The sequence below is a fragment of the Stegodyphus dumicola genome, chromosome 7, assembly GCF_044657685.1.
Source record: "Stegodyphus dumicola isolate Sdum_Otavi_A_Nest chromosome 7, ASM4465768v1".
Lineage (NCBI taxonomy): Eukaryota > Metazoa > Arthropoda > Arachnida > Araneae > Eresidae > Stegodyphus > Stegodyphus dumicola.
In genome coordinates, this window is record NC_140774.1 from 180,129,928 (window position 1) to 180,149,296 (window position 19,369).

Sequence of the window (19,369 nt, forward strand, 5' to 3'; positions counted from 1 at the left end):
CAATAGTATGAAAGTATTTGTTACTTTTTCTGTCATTATATAACATAAATACTTATAGAATGCAAGAAAATGTGCGTAAATCTGCTTTCAAATGGGTTGTATATGAATCTGTATATATTTAGTTGAATAACTGCGGAAGAGATAATAAAATGATGCAATAGATTAAGCCGTTTTTTGCGATTTCAGTCAAAAATACTATAGGCTTTGCGTAAAATTTCAAACTGATTAAAATAGTTCAAAAAGAGATAATAATATAAAAAGATCAAAAAGAGATAATAGATAAAAAGATAATAATAAAAAGGCGTAAAACTTACTCGCTTCGTATCGATATAAATATTTTGTGGTCCAAATAAGTCATTCCTTCGGCAATTTCAAGTGCTGATAACGTCTCGACGTTTTCTTTACTTGCAGTCTAGAGAAAGAAAATTACGAAGAAGTTTAATTTAAGCAATAACTGCATGATTATACAAGAGCGTGATATGTATAACAACATATGCAAGCGATTCAAAAGAATAGGGAAGTTTAAAGTAAATAAAATAGTAACAACAACAAAATGGAAAATATTAATTAAATCAGGAAATACACAATACATTAATCATATAAAGCGAGGAATAACAAAAATGAGAATATTAGATAATTATGAAAGCACTTATTTAGCTCTATTCACAGAAACGCTTCTATTGGAATCCAAAGAATTAAATTATATGGAAAACGTAAAATTTCATGCACAGACTAATTTTATATTTATAATGTCGAAAAAAATAACATAATGTTGTTCTCACTACATAATATTCTCATTTCAAAAAGAGAAAATATTATTTCAAAATTCAATAAGCTATTAAAAATTTGGAAGACTCTCTTAATTTCTTTGATATTTCGATTCGCGAATAGTGCCAACAACGTGTTTTCGTTTCTTAATGCATTGTCTACTAACCATATTTTTATTTTTTGATTACCTGTCTATCAATGAAGTAATATACAGTGGATGGACAAAAATATGGAAACACCTTGTGAAATGCATGTTTGAAAAGAAAGATTGATTTTAATGAAATATGCAGGTGGCGCTGGCGTTTTTGACTACTGACGCCACCTATACAACTTCGTAAATGTGCTAAACAGTTCAGTTGTTGTCAGAGTACTGTTATGTGAGGTTGTCATTGCGTTATGTCAGAGTTAACAGACTTCGAACGTGGGCAAATTGTTGGAGCACGTATGGTAGCTGCTTCCGTAAGTAAGGTAGCCGAGGTGTTTAATGTTTGAAGAGGTACTGTATCGAAGATTTATTCCGCATATTTGAAAAGCGGAAAAACATCATCTGCTAAAACACAGCGCGGACGAAAGTGTGTCCTGAGTGATCGTGACAGACGATCATTAAGGGCAATTGTGACGAAAAATAAGAAGACCACAGCTGCAAAAGTTACTGCTGAAATGAATGTTGTGTTACGGAACCCTGTGACTACCAAAACAATTAGAAGGGAGCTTCATAAACAGGGAATTGGTGGCCGTGCTGCAATCGAGAAGCCACTCATCAGTGATGCTAATGCCCGTAACAGGAAAAGGTGGTGTTTAAGTCATAAAGCCTGGACTATAGAGCAGCGTAAGCGAGTAATATGGTCTGACGAGTCTTCTTTCACATTGTTTTCCACTTCTGGTGGAGTTTACGTCTGGAGAACGCCATCTCAAGCCTATAATACAGACTGCCTGTTGCCAAGAGTGAAACATGGCGGGGGTTCTGTTATGGTTTGGGCAGCCATATCGTGGTTCTCTGCTAGCCCCATGATAACTGTGTCAAGGCACATGACTGCCAAGACTTATGTGAACATTTTGGCCGATCGAGTTCATCCCATGGTACAAACTTTGTTCCCCGATGGTGATGGTGTCTTCCAAGACGACAAAGCCCCTGTTCACACAGCTCACATTGTCCAGGACTGGTTTTCTGAGCACGAGGATGAGTTGTCCCATCTCCCCTGGCCACCACAGTCACCAGACCTGAATATTATCGAACCTTTGTGGTCTACATTGGAACGGAAAGTGCGTTCTCGTTATCCACCGCCAACATCGTTATCTGAACTTGCCACCGTTTTGCAGGAAGAATGATATAATATTCCCTTGGCAAACATACAGGAACTGTATTTATCCATTTCGAGAAGACTGCAAGCTGTTTTGGATGCCAACGGGTTTCCTACACCATATTAAGCAAAGAAACATGTTTTTTTAAAGGTGTTTCCATATTTTTGTCCAACCCCTGTATATTTGTTTGGAGTTACCATTTATGTGTTGGTAATATCAATCTGCAATTAACATCAAGGAGTTTTATGATCATAACATATTTGTTGATTGAATATCTTTTATTAACGGCATATGGACTATAATATATTTTTGTTTCGAGTCTTTCTGAAATATCTTGATATAAAATCTATACAGAAACATTTATAATAGCATTTAAAGAAAGGCACACTAAATATATATAATTTGTATTAAAATACGTTTAACTTTTTATTAAAAATATGAAGACTTCAAATTCTATTTAGTATATTGAGAAATAGTTATCCAACTATCTCTCAACTTAAAACGCTATCCAAATATAACTTAAGACGCTATCACACATTCGTCTGTTTTGGACGAACAACTGTTTCAAAAAATTTTTCTGCCGGCTTTATCTTTTCAAAGAAGGAGCACGATTATTTCTTTGCTTCCTCAAAAAGTTGTAGTCAAAGTAGTTGTCCTCAAAAAGTTTGTTGGTAGTTTCTTTGTTTGCAATGGGGAACCAGTTTTCCCTTTACATGGTAAACGTAAAAAGATTCGTAGTGATTGACTGTTTTATATCCTATGACAAAACAAAAAATTGCACTAAACAGTTCTTTTGAAAATTTTTGAATGTGTGATACGGCTTTCAAGAAGCTGTAAGGAAGGCAGTGCTCTGCGCATCTCCAAACTTATGAGGTTTATTAGAACACCAAAGGCTTAATTATACTTGATTAAAACTTTAAGTTTAGCTCAAGCATTTCCCTATTTCAGTTTGCTACGCCCGGCGCGAGAAAAACCTAGAATTACTTGTAGATCTTAGATGGAATTACCTACAGTATGCAAATGCATTTCTGTTTAAGCTTCAGGTATGAAGAAAATTAGGATTTAATGTATAGCTTTGTTGTTGCTATTGGCATTTTTTTACTATCACTTAAGCCTGCAGATTGTTACAAGTTTATTTAAATCCAGTCCTGAAACTGGAATCACAGCTCTCATTTATCATAAAAAGTTGTGAGTACTAATTAATTCAGTAGTCTGAGTAATTGTTACTTTATTGAATTTGCCGATACACTCATGGTAATTTGATGGCGATTGGGTTTTTATTTTATTCAGAATATCATAAATAAATTTAAGTTTATGTTAAATCGATTTCTATTCAGTTAATTTTTAAGATTATGCTTTAGTGATACGCTATTTCTTCATTTTAAAATCACGTTATTATGACGAAGAATGTGTTGTTATTATTAGCAGTATCACAGCCACAATCTGCTCATCAATCTTCAGGTTTTGACCTGAAGATAGAATCTTATTATTTCAACTCAATTTTAGAAGAAATCAGATTAAACTTTCACAAGCAGACGTGGAAAATTCACATATAAAAATGCAAATATCGAAAAAGAAAAAAAATAGTTGTAGAATTTCTGCTATAGTTTTACCAAAGGAGTGGCTAGGAGAAGGTCCAAATCAACAGTCTGTTTTTCTTGATCCTGTTTGGAGATCATCTGTAGTAGTTGAGACGCTGCTTTGGTCTCGGCGGGCAATAAAGTATTGTTATGTACAAGCTCTTCAAGGAAGTCAGTCGTTAACTGAAGTAATTTTGGGTCATTGTCAAAGTCCTGGAACAAAGTTTCATGATTTTTATCACACTTGTACAACTAAAACTCTCACATTTAAGTACATTAAAAAAAAGCTTAATTTAATTTATTTCGCACCACATATTATAAATTACTGCCAATATATTGTAAAGGTATTGGAAATCCTTAAGTGGAATGAAGAATATACTTTATCTTGTAATGCTGGAGTTACCAAAAAGTTCTTTTCCTTCTGTTTATCATAGACTGCATTCCGAGTCTTCCCTCTTTATTTTTTAAAAAATATCTCAGTTTTTACCTAATCACGGTAAATTTGCAAGTTATACGTTTAGTTTCAATCTAAGATCAAATAATTTATGTGAGTGTTAAAAAATACCTTAAGATATAAATAATTTAATTTTTTCCTCTCTACCTAAGATGGCTCCAAAATATGCTTACAGAATGATTTCAAAACGTTTGGCGGGACTTGGCCAGGGAACTTTTTCTGTTTTTGTAAACTATAGACTGCTGTTCCCTGCTTTTGTTTGTTTTATTTTTGCCTGTAATATTAAGTCTTTAATTAACTTATTTTGTAAGGCCTATTTTGTGCATTTGTGGTTCATGGGAAGATTCTACGCTTTCAAAATAAATAATATATTGTAAAGATAGCACATTCATAGCATATATCATTAACACTACACAGAAAACACGTGTCTAGTAATTTTTTTCGTACACCGCAAATGAAATTTTTAACACGAAGCATATCTATTTCAAGAGATGAATGTTTTAGCAATGTTTTTCTATAACATTTTTTACAGATACAGTAGTAATTTGATTTACAGATACATTAGTAATTTGAAGAATTTTAGAAACGGGAGAAAATTAATAGACAGGGTTCATTAATCATGTTTGAGGAGCACTAATCTACTCAGTTCTATTCCTTTAATTAATCGTGTTTGATTAGCACAAATCATAGGCATTCCTTAAAATTACTTCAGACTTCTCATTCATCGTGTATAACATTCCAACTGGAAATCAACATGAGGTTTATAACGATATGTTGCATGAAAATCAAGAATTTTTAAAGAAATAAAATAATTTTCCGAAGGATAATCATGAACGTAAAATGCAGTAAAACTACAGTTTTCGGAGATAATAGATTATCTAAATATTTGAAAACTAATGATTATTGGGCTACTATGTGTAAGCCAAATGCCTATTTACTGTATAGCAAATCAGGGAATTTAACAGTTAATTGTATGTAATATTTTACTTGAATGAACTGTTAGAAATAATAAAATGGTTTTCATTTCCTAAGAAAAGAGTTTATTTCTATTTTAATTAAAATCAAGCAAAGAAATAATACATATTCATATATGTAGAACGTAAAGCTTAATATAATTTGTTTTATCTGTTTACATATACTTTTTTATGTGCATAAAGTAAAACGTATAACCTGTTTATATATAAACCAGCTGTACACTGTAAGTTTTGTCAGGTGTCGTACATATTTACATATAAGTTATTGCAACAGCTTCTTAAACATTATATACTGTATTATATTAATTTTTACGTTATTTTAATAATGATAAATTAATAAACACATCTATATAAATCAGCAATAAGCTTGATTTTATTTGGCTTCAATATGCGATCCGAATAACCGTAGTTTTGGATATTAATAGTACGGTTTTTGGAATCTTACAGCTTGTATATATGTTACCGTGAAGGACCGAAATTGGAGAATGTCGACTTTCACCGGAGAATATCAACATTCACCAAATACGTCGGTGAAAGACCGAATATTTCACTACATTCTTGTATATTCGGACCCTCACCGGTGTATGTCGACAATCACAGATATGTTCTGGTGAAAGTCGAAAAGAGAGGTCATAAAGTGCCATAATAGTTTAAGTTGTTGCAATAAATAAGATTTGAATCACATAATTTAGTAAGTTTTTTATTACTGTTATTTTATTTTATCATTTAGAACGTACTGTATAAGTAAGTAAGTTCTTTAACTTCTATTATTTTCCTTTCTCATTTTGAATGTATTGTGTATTTTAGGTTCTCATGTTCTTAAGTTCTTATTTCAAGTTTCAAGTGCGTTTATTCGCGACTGAATAACGGAGAAGAAAATATAATATTGTTATATGTTCAACAGTCACCATTAGTACATGGTGAATGTCGACTTTGACCGGTGTAAGTCAGTAATAAGAGTATTTGGAAAATATTTCGGACATACACCAAGAGACTACGTGAACGGTGAAAGTCGACATTCTCCAGATTTCGGTATTTCACCGTAACATATACACTGCTGGCTATTAAAATTGCAACACAAGGAAGGAATGATATGACGAACGTCAAAATCAGATGAAATGAAGAAGTTGGGATATGCAAATGATTAGTGTTTCAGCGCATCTAGACGACGCTGGAGGGAGAAACGATATCTGAAGCACTACATACAAAAAAAGTTGTGTAATGGATTTCTCATTCGGAAAGGGCTTTGTAAGATCAGAGTTTGCTCAGAATATGCCTAAAATAAGAAGAGGAAATGCTTACCAGCAAGTTTCAAAATTCGATAGGATTGTTGCTTATCGAAAGTGTAGATTATCGTTCCATGATATCGCTGGTCTCACTGGTCGACATCCAACCGCTGCCATGCTAATATGGAATCAATGGATTACTGAAGGTCATACTGAATGGCATGTAGGATCTCAACACCCTCCCATGACTAACGCCAGAGTGGACAGATATATTGTGAGATCAGCACTGAAAATCCGTACGACCACATCAGGAATCATTAGCCCCTGAAAATGGGCATGTTTGCAGCACTCCCATTATCAGCTCGTTAGGTGCGTCGACGTTTGCAGCAGCATAGAGTACTAGTAGGGTGACCATTACTTGGGCTTCCTTTGCCAATGCAGCATAGAGAGAGATGGCGAATCTTGTTCGCCAAACGACAAAGCTGGGTACAGGAGTGGCACAATGTCGCCTTTTCAAACGAGTCCCGGTTCTACGTGCAGTATTCTGATGGCCGTATACGTGTCTAGAGTGTCTGAGAAGATCGCACGTCACCTGCTTGCATTCGATATCGGCGTAGGGGTCCTGCACCTGGTGTGATGGTTTGGGCAGCCATTGGGTACACGACACGCACTTCTCTAGCTCGGATCGACGTTAATTTGAACGCAGATGGGTACATTTCTCACATCTTACGTCCAGTGGTTGTGTCGTATCTTCGGGGCCTGCCAAACGCCATCTTTCAACAAGATAATGCAAGACCGCATGTTGCACGTCATGTTCTGACATTCGCCGATACACAGGGTATTTAATTGCTGCCCTGGCATGCACGGTCTCCAGATCTGTTACCTGTTGAAAACATCTGGTCATGGGTTGTTGAGAGACTGGCCCGCCACCCCTCTCCAGCTAATACGGTTGATGAAGTTGGGCATAGACTTGAAGTAGCATGGAATGAGTTGTCCGTTTCTGTCATCCAAGCCAAGTTCGACTCCATGCCTAACCGGTTAAGGGCCGTTTTAGCTGCCAGGGGTGCCACCTGTTTCTACAAATTTCGCACTCCTGTAAACCCCAAACTTACAAATTTAATCATTTTGTCTTCATACCTTACCGTTCACGCACAATAAATATATTTTTATATTTGTTTTCCTTCATGGTGTTGCAATGGCCAGCAGTGTGAAACGTAAACTAGTAATTAATTGCTTAAGTTTGCTGTGTATATAGTATGTAATTATGTAGGGAAAAGAAAGTTGTCGCTAGCTTTTTTATTACATGTTGACTGTTTCAGTTTCAATGACAGATAATTAAAAAATAATATACATCATTATAAAAGTAACAGGTTCATTAAATATAATTAAAATTTACTCTTATGTTTGTACCTGCGAATGCTTGGATACCCAGTGTCGTAGAACATTCAGGACCCTCATGGTAGCTGCTGTGGTTATCATTGATTCCCGTTTGGCTTTGGCATTAGGAATCTTTAGATCTGCACCCACTGGAAAGGAACAGCAGCATGAGTTACGTATAATCCATTTCATAAGTATTTTTAATTTATTCTGATATAGAATGCATAATATGGCATTTATTATAATTTAAAAGTTTTGCAGCAACACAAGTCAAACTATACTTTCACTGAATAGACAGGAATTTTCTAGAGAACCAACAAATAAAGGCAAGCGTTTGCTTAGATTAATTGCTAATCAACCCTGCTTTCATTTACAGACGGTTTTAATTTTATAATTTGTGCTAGGCTTTGCTTCGTACCTCCTCTTTTCCTTTGTACAACTTCTTTAAAAATCTTAAATACGTAAAACTAAAATCCTCCTTTAACATCTTTTTCTTGAAATTTAAATTAATTGATGTTAAATTTAAAATATTACATTTTTCAATTTTTCAGGTTAATCTTCAAACCTTTAGTCTCTAAGACTTCCTTTTTTGTTCTATTTATATTTAAAATTGATTACAGCGTTTGTAAATTTCTTTGTAGGAAATTCTTATTTTCTTCTCTTTCTTCTATCTGCACTAGTAGTATTATAACGAGGACAAAATTTCCATAAAAGGAAAATCATTTTTTATAATATAATTACAGTTATTATATGAAATGTATAAATCAGTTTATAAAACGTAAATTAGTATGTAAAATGATATTTTATACAATTTTGTATAAAATGCATGATTAATCACTTTTTACAAATCGATCATTGTAATGATTTTATACAGAATGATTGCAATGATTGATTTACAATTTTAGATCAGTGAAAAGAAATAGAAAACCAATATTGCATGCCTTAATTTCATATAAACTAAAAAATTACCATTAAGAGTAAACAAATAATTTGTGTTCTCATGAGAAATGATGGTTTTTGTGCTACAAAATTAAATGACTTGTTATTCCTATCCTGTATGCTATATTATTAATGTATTACATATTTTCCTTGCCTTCTAGCAAATGATCTTCCATGGGCTGAGTAATGTAAGTAAAACAAAATAAGTGAAATTATTTCTAAAGAAGGAATACTTCTCTTTAAAGAAAACAGGCTCATATTCACTTTATATCTAGGAGAAACAACGAAATAACCATACAATAACCCGATCATTTTGGAGTAGAACCCAGAATGGATTAGATGCTGCTACTCGGCCACAGCTGGGCGTAAAACCATTTGACGTCCCTCAACCTAGTATATATATATATATATACTAGTATATATTACATTCTCCATCAGGTACTACATAGAAAAGGAAGGGTGCTTGGTGAAGACTTTTTAAGGGAAACGGGCTCGTATTCACTTTGCACATAAGGAAACCACGGAAATGCTCAGGCAGCAAGCCCGTTGGATGGGACTCGAACCACGGACCAAACTACTAGTGTTCAGCGGCTCGGACGCTGGTAGATCACAAGCTAGAATATAGACATTACTTGTTAGACATAAAATTCTGAGATAGAAAGTCTGCTTTTTGTGTCAGAAAATCCGCGGATGTTTTAAAGACGGTATGAGCACGCTAAGTTACTGAGTCAGAACAGTGGTTTGCAAGTCCTATTTGAAACTGCAATTAAAGTTACATTAAAACTTCGATTATTTTACAAATTACGTTTTGATTTTCTTCTTCTATCTTTTTATATAGTACTGGAGTAGTTCTGCATTCACTTAAACTGGATAAAATAACCTTCATCTCGGCTGCGATAGTTGCCTAAATTATTTGATACCTCAATCAAGGAAACAATTGTTTACCCTGTTTATGAAAATGGTATTCATTACTTACCTGCGCTAGGTAATCTGCTTCCTGCTCTGGATTGCGGTTGAGATGTTAAAGGCTCTGGAGGGTTGCTGGAACCTGCTGTGGCAACTGCAAAAGCTGCCGCTGCAGAGGCCGTACTCGACCTACGAGATGAAAAACATTGACTTTAAGTTGAATAGCATTTATAATGTGAATAGAAATATGTCATTAATCTAGCTTAAGTAGCAGATATAGTAAAAGTTCATTTTAGTGATATTTTAACAATAAAATGCAAAATTCTGGTTGAAAATGTTCATAAAAAATTAAGTAAGATTTTTTGTGATTTATTTCCTTTATAAGGCATATGAAAGTAGTTTTCGTTACCGCTTAATAGCAGTGTTTCCATTTTCTTTTCTTTTCTTTTCTTTTTTTTTTTTTTTCTGTTTCATCTATTCTAAACCTAAGGATCGAAGAGCTTGAGTTAACAAAGTTTTTGCAAAAGGTGAAAGGATTATTTGTTCGACTTGTTTTACAGCTGGACTTTAGAAGTGTATTTTCAACTACAATATTGTTTAAAATGAGGTATTGAAAAACATCTTAAATTCTGAGGGAAATGCTCAGTAAAGAAACATTTAGTGTTTCATCTAGAGTGCAGATAGGAAGTTCGAATTAAAAAATACTTGTAGTGTTTTGTTTGGTAAATATAGTATTCTGTACCTTAATGTACAAAATACACGGAAATATTCGAGAAGGAAATTACGGCCTTAAGACTTTTTTCCACTGCTTTCGCTCGAGAGATTGGACGTAGGGTAGAGATCTATGAGATCCTTGGATTCAACCCCTTTAGGAGCTATGGGATTAATTAAATAATCCAGTTCATAGTTCTCCTATCAAACTAAAGGTTCTTTGAAAAAATTCAGGAAGCAGATATAAAATTAAATTGTTTCCCCGAATAAGGGCTCCGACTTCATTGAAGCGAATTAAATATCTAGATGATTCTCGGAAATATTTATTAAACACATAACCAATAATTTTGCATGTAAAGCTACGGAACTTCCAATTTTCGACTCATTAAGCAGTAGGGCATTCTAATAGAATTCTGTTCCGCATGACAGAAAGTTACATTTTATCCTCACAGAATATAACTACACAAAGTTTTATTATAAATTACTAATACAGTTATTATAAATACTTTTGCCTCCTTTTAAGAAATTTTCTAACAGAATGTATGAGATAGATATCGGAAAACTTTGTACATCAGTGTCACCCCAAAAAATGCAACATTGGATCGTGTCTTAATTCTCCAAATGACAGGTTTCTTCAGTATTGTATGCATGTGCTTATTTTACCATGTTTGAGGCCACTTGGTAGAGCACTTTTATATTGTTCTAACCGCCATTGTACAGTTTCTCTTTAGGCTTTGAAATGTTCGCAGTCTATTTGTATAAATCTTGCCTTGAAGGCATCCCACAGAAAAATATGTGTGGAAGTCAAATCAGGGAAAAACGGGGACCATAATCATTTTAAAATGATACAGTTACCAACAATATTGGCATTCCCTGTTCCGTGAATCATTTATCACACTATAGGTCCCCCCACTCCTTAGAACCAGGCGCGGAGATTCAACCTCCGCTCTGGCCCCTCAGAGAGGGAGGCGCACCGCCCAGGTAGTCACCCGTCACGGCACTGGTCGTTATTTGCTACCCACCAGTCGCAGCGGGCCATTACCCAGCGTACCCGGGGCTACTAGTTCTACGCAGCGCTAGGACGTGCCAGACCCCGAGGCCGGCCAATAAGTAACCTTTCCCGGAGCCTTCAGAACCACCAAATTCAAAAATTTTATACCCCCGTGGCCGAGACTGCCTAGATACAGATCCTAACCAGTAGCTTCGCAGAGTTCTCTACGTCGACTCCCGGGGGGGGGGAGATGATACAGTTACTGGAAACCTGCGCGAGAACTGAATGATTTCATTAGATGTGTTACATGTGGCACTATCTTGACTTATATTCATCGACTTAAAAAAGCGCAGTAAACTGAATAATGATGTGTTTGTACACTGCATTGTTCAACAGCTATTCAACAATGAGAACAACAACAAAATACTCTTTAATAAATCAAAATTCTTTATTTCTGGGAAAATGACACACATGTCTAGCAACGCAAATAGACGCAAATGCTATATGGCAATTACGTGACAAATAGCGTGTACGCTCGTTGTTAATACTCCTTATTTAACGATAGACGATGCAATTTATTTGACTGCATTTCAATTTATAAGACGTTTACTTAATATAGAAGAATTTTTGGTCATCCTGTATATCTCTTATGCCAACGTTAAGGAAATAAACCTGTAGCTAGGATTCTCCAATTGTAAGATTCATTATTTAAGTTGAACAGATATTTATAATTTAAAAAAAAGAAGAAAAGAAAGAAGAAGAAGAAAAAAGAAGAAAGAAAAATTAATTTTAAGAAAATTTTTAAGGTGAAATGGTGATTTTTATATTGCTGTCTGCTTATTTTATTTTTCCCAATTTTTCACACACATTTTTTTCTTAAGCAAGGTTTTGTTTCAAGTTCTGAAATTAGTATAATGAACAATTTTTTAAGCGTTTTATGAAATTTCTTTAACTGAGATATGAATAAGCCCGAATGATTATTTGGATTTGGTTTACTAATATTGGTGAAACTTAAAGGCTAGAATTTTCTGTGCAAAATAAAGGGGCTCAAGCTTCCTCAGAATTTTATGACTAAGTATAGGAAATTAATTTCCATCTTTCTTCAGCAACGGATCTCCTCTCACTTTTAGATATCTTATAATATTTGACATGTTTAAAAGTGACAGAGGTTTGTACATTATTGAGGAGTTTTTATCTGGCAAGTTGGTGGATGCAACTAGTTTTGACTACGCCGCCAATGTCAGTTGCTAAGGTGCTATCTTCTTGAAAAGTATGGAAATATATACAATTTTAGTTACGTAAGCGTTAATTTTCTGTCCATTTTATTTTTATCTAGATTATTACTTCACATTGTGCTATCTTCTTGTGAAATATTTTTAATTACTCCCACTGTGCATCGTTTTATGCATTATGCACAGCAGTGCCGCTAAGTTATGCAACCAAAAGGTTTCCGCTCCAAAACAGTTTTATGTTATTTTCTAGCACAAAATTTTAGATCTTCAAAGAGAATTTTAAATTAATTTCGTTACGAAATCTGAAGACTCAGGTGTTAGAAACACTTGCCAGCAGGCACCCTGGTTATAAAACCACATCCTAATGAAATTAATGTCTTGAACTGCATAAAGACATTTGACTTCAGAAAAAAAGGAAACTAGAATATTTTATATCATAATATTTTACGAATACAGCATGCATTAGGAGTTTTAAATACCGAATTAAATTTTTGTTTTTTAACAGAAGGGAGAAAGTTATTAATAATACAAATTATACAGTACCAATTAAATTAAATGTCCCCATCAAAAAAATAAACTCGTTTAAATAAATGCTTAGATTTTGAAAATTTAAATGTATTTATAAATATCTCATGTACACAGAGTGAATCACGAATTATATACCTCCTCGTGGACGCTCTGGACGAAGTGACGACGACACCAGCTTTACTGCTGTGTTGTGGTGAATCTGGGTATTGGAAGCTACTTCGAGGTGTGGAGAGAATCGTGGATTCTGTTTGGAAGCTGCTGCGTGGTGTGGTCGATTGGCTAGTGCTGCCTTCCGTATCACTGCTACCGCGTTTGCTTCCCGCTGCAACACAAACGTATTTTTGAATAAATTGTTAAATTATTATATCCTTTAGACATTTAGATAAAATAAAAATTTCAAAACAACTACAGGTAAAGACAGCAAATTTTTGAAATATAATTTCTGTTAGAACAGCAAATTATTTCTTACGCGCTACTCTATTGTAAGAACTGGGAAGAATGTGCATATATATCAACCGGCGTAAATTTTATAAACCATCTGGATATCAAAAGTTTTATTTCACAGCAGCGAAGTAGACGCGTATTACAAGGTAAGGGCTGATATACAGAATAACACTCGGATAGGATTGATGTTTTTATTCAACACGAAAAAAAAATAATTTCTAGAGATGAAGTTTGATCGAACGAGGATTTATAGTAGTATATATAATTTTTAATTTATATAAAAAATCCTCTACCTGTTCCACCAAGATTTCCATTTCGTAGCAAACCATTCGTTCACGTAAATATACTCGATGACGCTATGTTTCTTGTGCCATTTCTGATGATGTTATTATAAGTACTGGAAACTAACTGATGGTTTGAACAATCATATTAGTTAAAGACCTAATCTATTTTCATTTAGAATAGATCGGAAATACATGACCCCAAATTAATTTCAGATACTTTTTGCAATGGTAATGCTGCAAGACGTTGTACGAAAAACTTAAAATTATTATGTCTATGCTAAAAAGTATAACTTACTATGTTGAAATATGAAAGTGTATCCAGAAATTTTAACGCAAAAATTACCTCTTCACTTTAATTGTGTTTCATACCGCTTATGTGAACTTAACACATAAAATGTTGATCTATGTTAAATTAAACTAATCTTACATAGATCAACATTACACATGTTAAGTCCACACAAGCTATGTAAAACCAATTAAGGTGAAGTGGTAATTTTTATATTTTTCTCTCCTTATTTCATTTTTTGTCAGTAAGTGGTTTTTCCACAAATATATATTTTAATTCAGTTTTCTTGAAATTCCTGATACAATTACAGATTATTTCGAAGAGTTTGTGAGGTGTATTTATTTATGTTTAACTAATAGTTAATTTTAAGTTGAAAGACCTTTCCTATCACTCTCTTTTCATCCCAGAATGTAAATGAGATAGAGAAAGAAGTGCTATTTAAGCAACTTTCGGAAAGTCAGATTGAGAAAGTGTCTGCCTAGTCCAGGCCACGTTGTGCCGTGATTATCAGCGATTTCATTGGCGTTGCATGCTTCTAGCAATTTAGCTTGTCTCGCCGGTTTATACCAACCAGAGACTTTCCTGCAAGTTAAAGTATTCTATGAGCCGTTAGACTCAATATAATATACCACATTTGAATAAGTTCAACATTACGAATTACTGTTGGCTTGTGTAAACCCAAATTGGGTCATTGTTAATTCTTAATCTAAAATAAAAGGGCTATTTATACCCTTCTCCTGACTTTGTCCGTCTGCAGTTTAAGAAAGAGGATTATTCCTCTGTAGTCTTTCTAGAGTTCACCAATTAATTCTACCAAAGAAGGTGACACAGTACACGTTTTATCAAATGTTATTAAACTGACAAGTAAACAAACCCATCTGAGTAACTATATTCCGTTTCAGTGCCTTAAACTGTTTCATTTCATATTCTGTGCTTCCATTTCCATATTGTGCAACATAAATGGTGCAACTTTCGGTGCAACACAAAGAGTTCAAATTTCGTCATCTTTTCCTCAAATTTTTAAAACAATGTACAAGAAATGTATTTTAACAACGTACCTCCTCTCACTTTTAGATATGTCATAACATTTGGCACAGACTGGCTAGGGTGTATGGGTGTACCACCAGGCCCGAAAGCAGCCGCAGCACCAGCAGGCCCACTTGGTGGTGCTGCGGCTGCTGTTGCGGCTGCCGCTGCAACTGCTGCTGCCATCTGCGGTTGCTGTTTCATTTGTCTTTGTAGGATAGCAGCTGCTTGTTGTTGAAGCTCTTGCTGCTGCTTTTCTGGGAGAATTCGCGGCTGAACACCTGTAAAAGGTGGAGTTGGTGGAGTGACTGGCGTAGTTTCTGAAGATGGAGGCGTCTGTGGCGGAGTTTCATCTGGCAAGGCGATGGGTGCCATTGGTTCTGAGTGTGTCGTCACTGGCAGTTGCTGAGGTGCTGTTTTCCTGAAAAGTTATGCAGATTTTCAGTAATCCAAGAGTAAAATTCATTTCACAAATTTCATAATTATCTGGATCATTATTATTATTATTTAACTCCATAAGAATGGCAGCCGATCTGTTTGCACATTCAGCCAAATTTGCCATTTTGTGGCAATCCATTACCTAGCAACCTCGGACAAAGGGTCGGAGCTGACAGACAGACGAGCATTTAATGAACATTTAAATTATTTCATAGAGTCACAATTTTGCTTAGTAATATGCATACAAATATAACAGTGCAATAAACTTAAGGATAAACACTGCAAAATTGTCTATAGTATTGGCATAAACATATCTTTGACAAGAAATTTCGGCTTCTGTAATAATTAAAAATTGAACTTGCAAAGTTAGTATTAAATAACTGCATTTTAGCAATTTTCTCTAATAAGAAATATTTATTTCTGAAGGAAAGAAGTCAAAACATTTCGTTTTTTTTCTTGAAATGTACTGAACATTAGATACTAAGGATCTTTGCAATAAGTAAGTAAATGTATTTGGATTTTAGGTTTCAACGACTTTCAATTTCAAGTGACCAACAGCAGTGGTAATACCTAAAGAATAATTAAATAAAAAATGCAGAAAGGTTTAATAATTTAAAGGTCCCCCAAAAAGGTTTGTTAAGTTTTCTACGTTCTCGCTGAGTTCGCATTCTACGAGTCTGCTCTTGTACTCATTTGTGTTTACCCATTTTTTATCGTCTTTTTAGCGTTTTAATTAAGCATCGTTTTATTTGCACTTATGCCACATACAGTTCTACAGCAAAACCACAAAATGTTTAAAAGCTGCATTCCAACACATGTTTAGAATTCCTGGTGCAGTGTTAAGTGTTGGTATACATTTTTGTATTTTTTTTCAGTCCTTCTTCAGTTTATCTTATCAGTATTCAATTTCCTTATTGTCTTATTATTTTTAACTGAGTTAACTTTATATGTTAAACACCATGTTGTTCGCACTTACGCCATATAAAATTCAGTTCAACAGGAAAGTGACGTAATTCTCGATAGAATATTAGAGTTTGCCATACATATTTTTATATTCGCTATATTATTTTTTTAATAAGTACCCACCTAAAATAACAGTCATAAAAAAGAAAAAGTACATAATAATTTTAATGAGTCCAGCTAGTGTAATTTTATTAAAAAAATATGAAATGTTTCAGATTTTAAATTACCTCCAAAGGGGCGTTTTTTTTAACGTTTTGTGTGTTACCTTTATTTACTAAATATCGTGTTCTTTGCACTTAAACCACAAAATTTAGTTCAATAGCAATGTCGCAAAATAATTTTAAAATGAGCCTATCTTTAGAATTTCCGATACACAGATCGACGCGCTGGAAAGAAAAAGTTCCCCCCCCCCGTAGAGTGTTGTCATTGATCGCTTTTAAATCGTTCAGTTTGTTACTCAAAAATTCGTTAAATTTGATATTCGTTTACAAAATATGAAATTGATAATAAAACAAATTCCAAATTTCGGATTTCAGATATCCATATTCGCAGTAGGATGATGTCATTCAAAATTGGATGGCTCAAGATACCGTTGGTTTATCACAATGCGAGAAATATACATACATTTATGTAGATTTTTCATTATTTAATTTCTTCAAATATAATGCAGGACTCTAACATTTGGTGGCAACAGTTTGAAAAGTGAACCGACATTTATAGGAGTCCAACACAAAATGCGAAAACGAAAGTAATAGTCCTTCGGGACCTTGGACTAAAAATATTGAATATTCCTGATTAAAGATATCGTTTTACTAAATGTTTATTTAAATCAATCACATAAAAAGTAGAAAAAGTTATCCTTTATTGCCTTTAAATCTATTAGGTTATTACTCAGAAACCTTCCAGATTATATCTGAAATTACCTTAGCCTGTAATGAACGGCAAAACACTGGTGCGCGGGAATTATAGTATTTTATTTCTGGCCGTGGCTATGTTTTGCTTCCATTAAGCCAAGTTTGTTAATGAAAACTGAAAGATAAATATCTTAATCTTTCGGATTGGCAACAGTCTAGAGAATAGCTGTAGATATAAATGTTTTATTTCGAACAGTTTTGCCACAGAACGCTTTGAAAAAATTGAGCTTGTTAATCAAAAAATTTATTGAAGTTTTATAAAATATGAAATAAATAATATTACAAATTCGAAATTCGGGCTTCTAAGTGTATATGTTCGGGTGAAAGACTACGTTATTCAAATTTTGATGGCTCTAGATGCCGTAGTATTTTTAGAGTACAAGAAACATACATACATATAATACATGCAGATTCTTTATTATTTAATTTCTCTAAAAATAGTACAGGATGTCAAGATTTGGTGGCAGCAACTTGAAAAGTGATATGACTTTTTATATGAAGAAACAGGAATTTCTGCAAAGGCTTTAGTTGCTAAAATATTCAGGCACTCAAGACTAGATTAGTATTAATATGCAGAGCAAAAAATGTAGGTTTTCACTTAAAGCAAGAGTAAAAATTTGTGTCTTTGAAAATTAATGCATAATCTTCAATGGCATACAAAAACTAATTTTTTTAAGATTACAACAATTAAGAATAAATTTGCCAGAAACAGAGTTTATATAGAGATAAGTCAACACTAAAGAATATTTAAACATTTGCAATACATTTTGATATGGAGGTAGAAGGATATATCTGCCATGTTGTTACTGTGCACTTCATAGTATGGCATACACTGACTACCAATAAGTATTTGGACACCTATGCAAATGACGACATCTGTGGTCCCAAGGTACGCCACGCACTCCGCCGGTATATATCGTGTAGGAAACATCATCGGCTTTAGTCGCATGCAAGATGCCTCGCAGTTCGGAGCTCTCTGATTTCGAGAAAGGTATAATTATCGGGTATCACAAATGTGGTCGATCCTTAAGGGACATATCTAGCGATCTGAAGTACACAATATCGATAGTGGCCTATGTGATTAAGAAGTGGAAGGTGAGGGGTGATTGTCGGAATGTGCCCCGAGTCGGCAGACCAACGAAACTGGGGGATAGAGACCGATGAGTGCTGTTCAGAGAAATTCGGAAGAACCGCTGCAAACCGATAGCCCTCATCCGCGAGGAGTCTCAACAGGCATCCGGGAGTAATGTTTCAATGAATACCATCCGTAAGAAAGCACATCTGCTTGGTTTTCATGGTCGTGCTGCTGCCCATAAGCCTTTGATCACAAAGTCCAACCGCGCTGCTCGGTTAATGTGGTGCAAAGCACATCGAAATTGGACCGTAGATCAGTGAAAACGGGTTCTTTGTAGTGACGAATCAAGGTTCACCCCTTACCGTTCAGATGGCAGGGTCTGGGTCTGGCGTCTACCTGGAGAACGTCTCCTGCCAGAATGCATTGTGCCAACAGTCGAGTTCGGCGAAGGTGGAATTATGGTCTGGGGGTGTTTCTCCTGGTACGGGCTGGGACCCTTGGTCCCCATTCATGGTAAGCTCAACTCCGATGCCTACTGCACTATTTTGGATGACAATGTGCTTCCTACGTTGTGGCAGTTTTACGGGTTGGACCCCTGTTCATTTCAGGACGACAATGCCAGTTGTCATGTTTCGACGTTAACCAAGGCTTGGTATGGTGCCAATGGAGTTCATCAAATGGACTGGCCTGCCCAGAGTCCAGACCTGAACCCTATCGAGAACCTCTGGGACGAGTTGCATCGCCGAATTCAGGGGTGCACTACCCTTGCAAAATCGGTGAACGAACTTCTATGTCTTCTCCAAGCCGAGTGGAAGAAAATACCACTAGTTGTTATACAAAGACTTGTGGAAAGTATGCCCTAGAGGGTCCGCGCTGTAAATACCTCTCGTAGAGGCTCTACCAACTATTGATTTTGAATAAAGTTAGTTTTCTTTTCTATCACAGGTGTCC

The 19,369-nt window shown here is 34.8% G+C and overlaps 1 protein-coding gene across 1 annotated transcript in view; it reads right to left on the reverse strand.

Moving 5' to 3' along the window:
• Positions 1-19,369, reverse strand: part of LOC118187708 (ras-specific guanine nucleotide-releasing factor 2-like) — a 302,120-nt gene that overhangs the window by 62,858 nt on the left and 219,893 nt on the right. Inside the window, exons 20-25 of the mRNA XM_085821450.1 lie at positions 15,061-15,449; positions 13,124-13,310; positions 9,597-9,715; positions 7,715-7,830; positions 3,684-3,863; positions 315-412 (exon numbers count right to left, since the gene is read on the reverse strand). Of these exons, the coding sequence (XP_085677576.1) occupies positions 315-412; positions 3,684-3,863; positions 7,715-7,830; positions 9,597-9,715; positions 13,124-13,310; positions 15,061-15,449 (1,089 nt within the window). The remainder of the gene's footprint in view (positions 1-314; positions 413-3,683; positions 3,864-7,714; positions 7,831-9,596; positions 9,716-13,123; positions 13,311-15,060; positions 15,450-19,369) is intronic.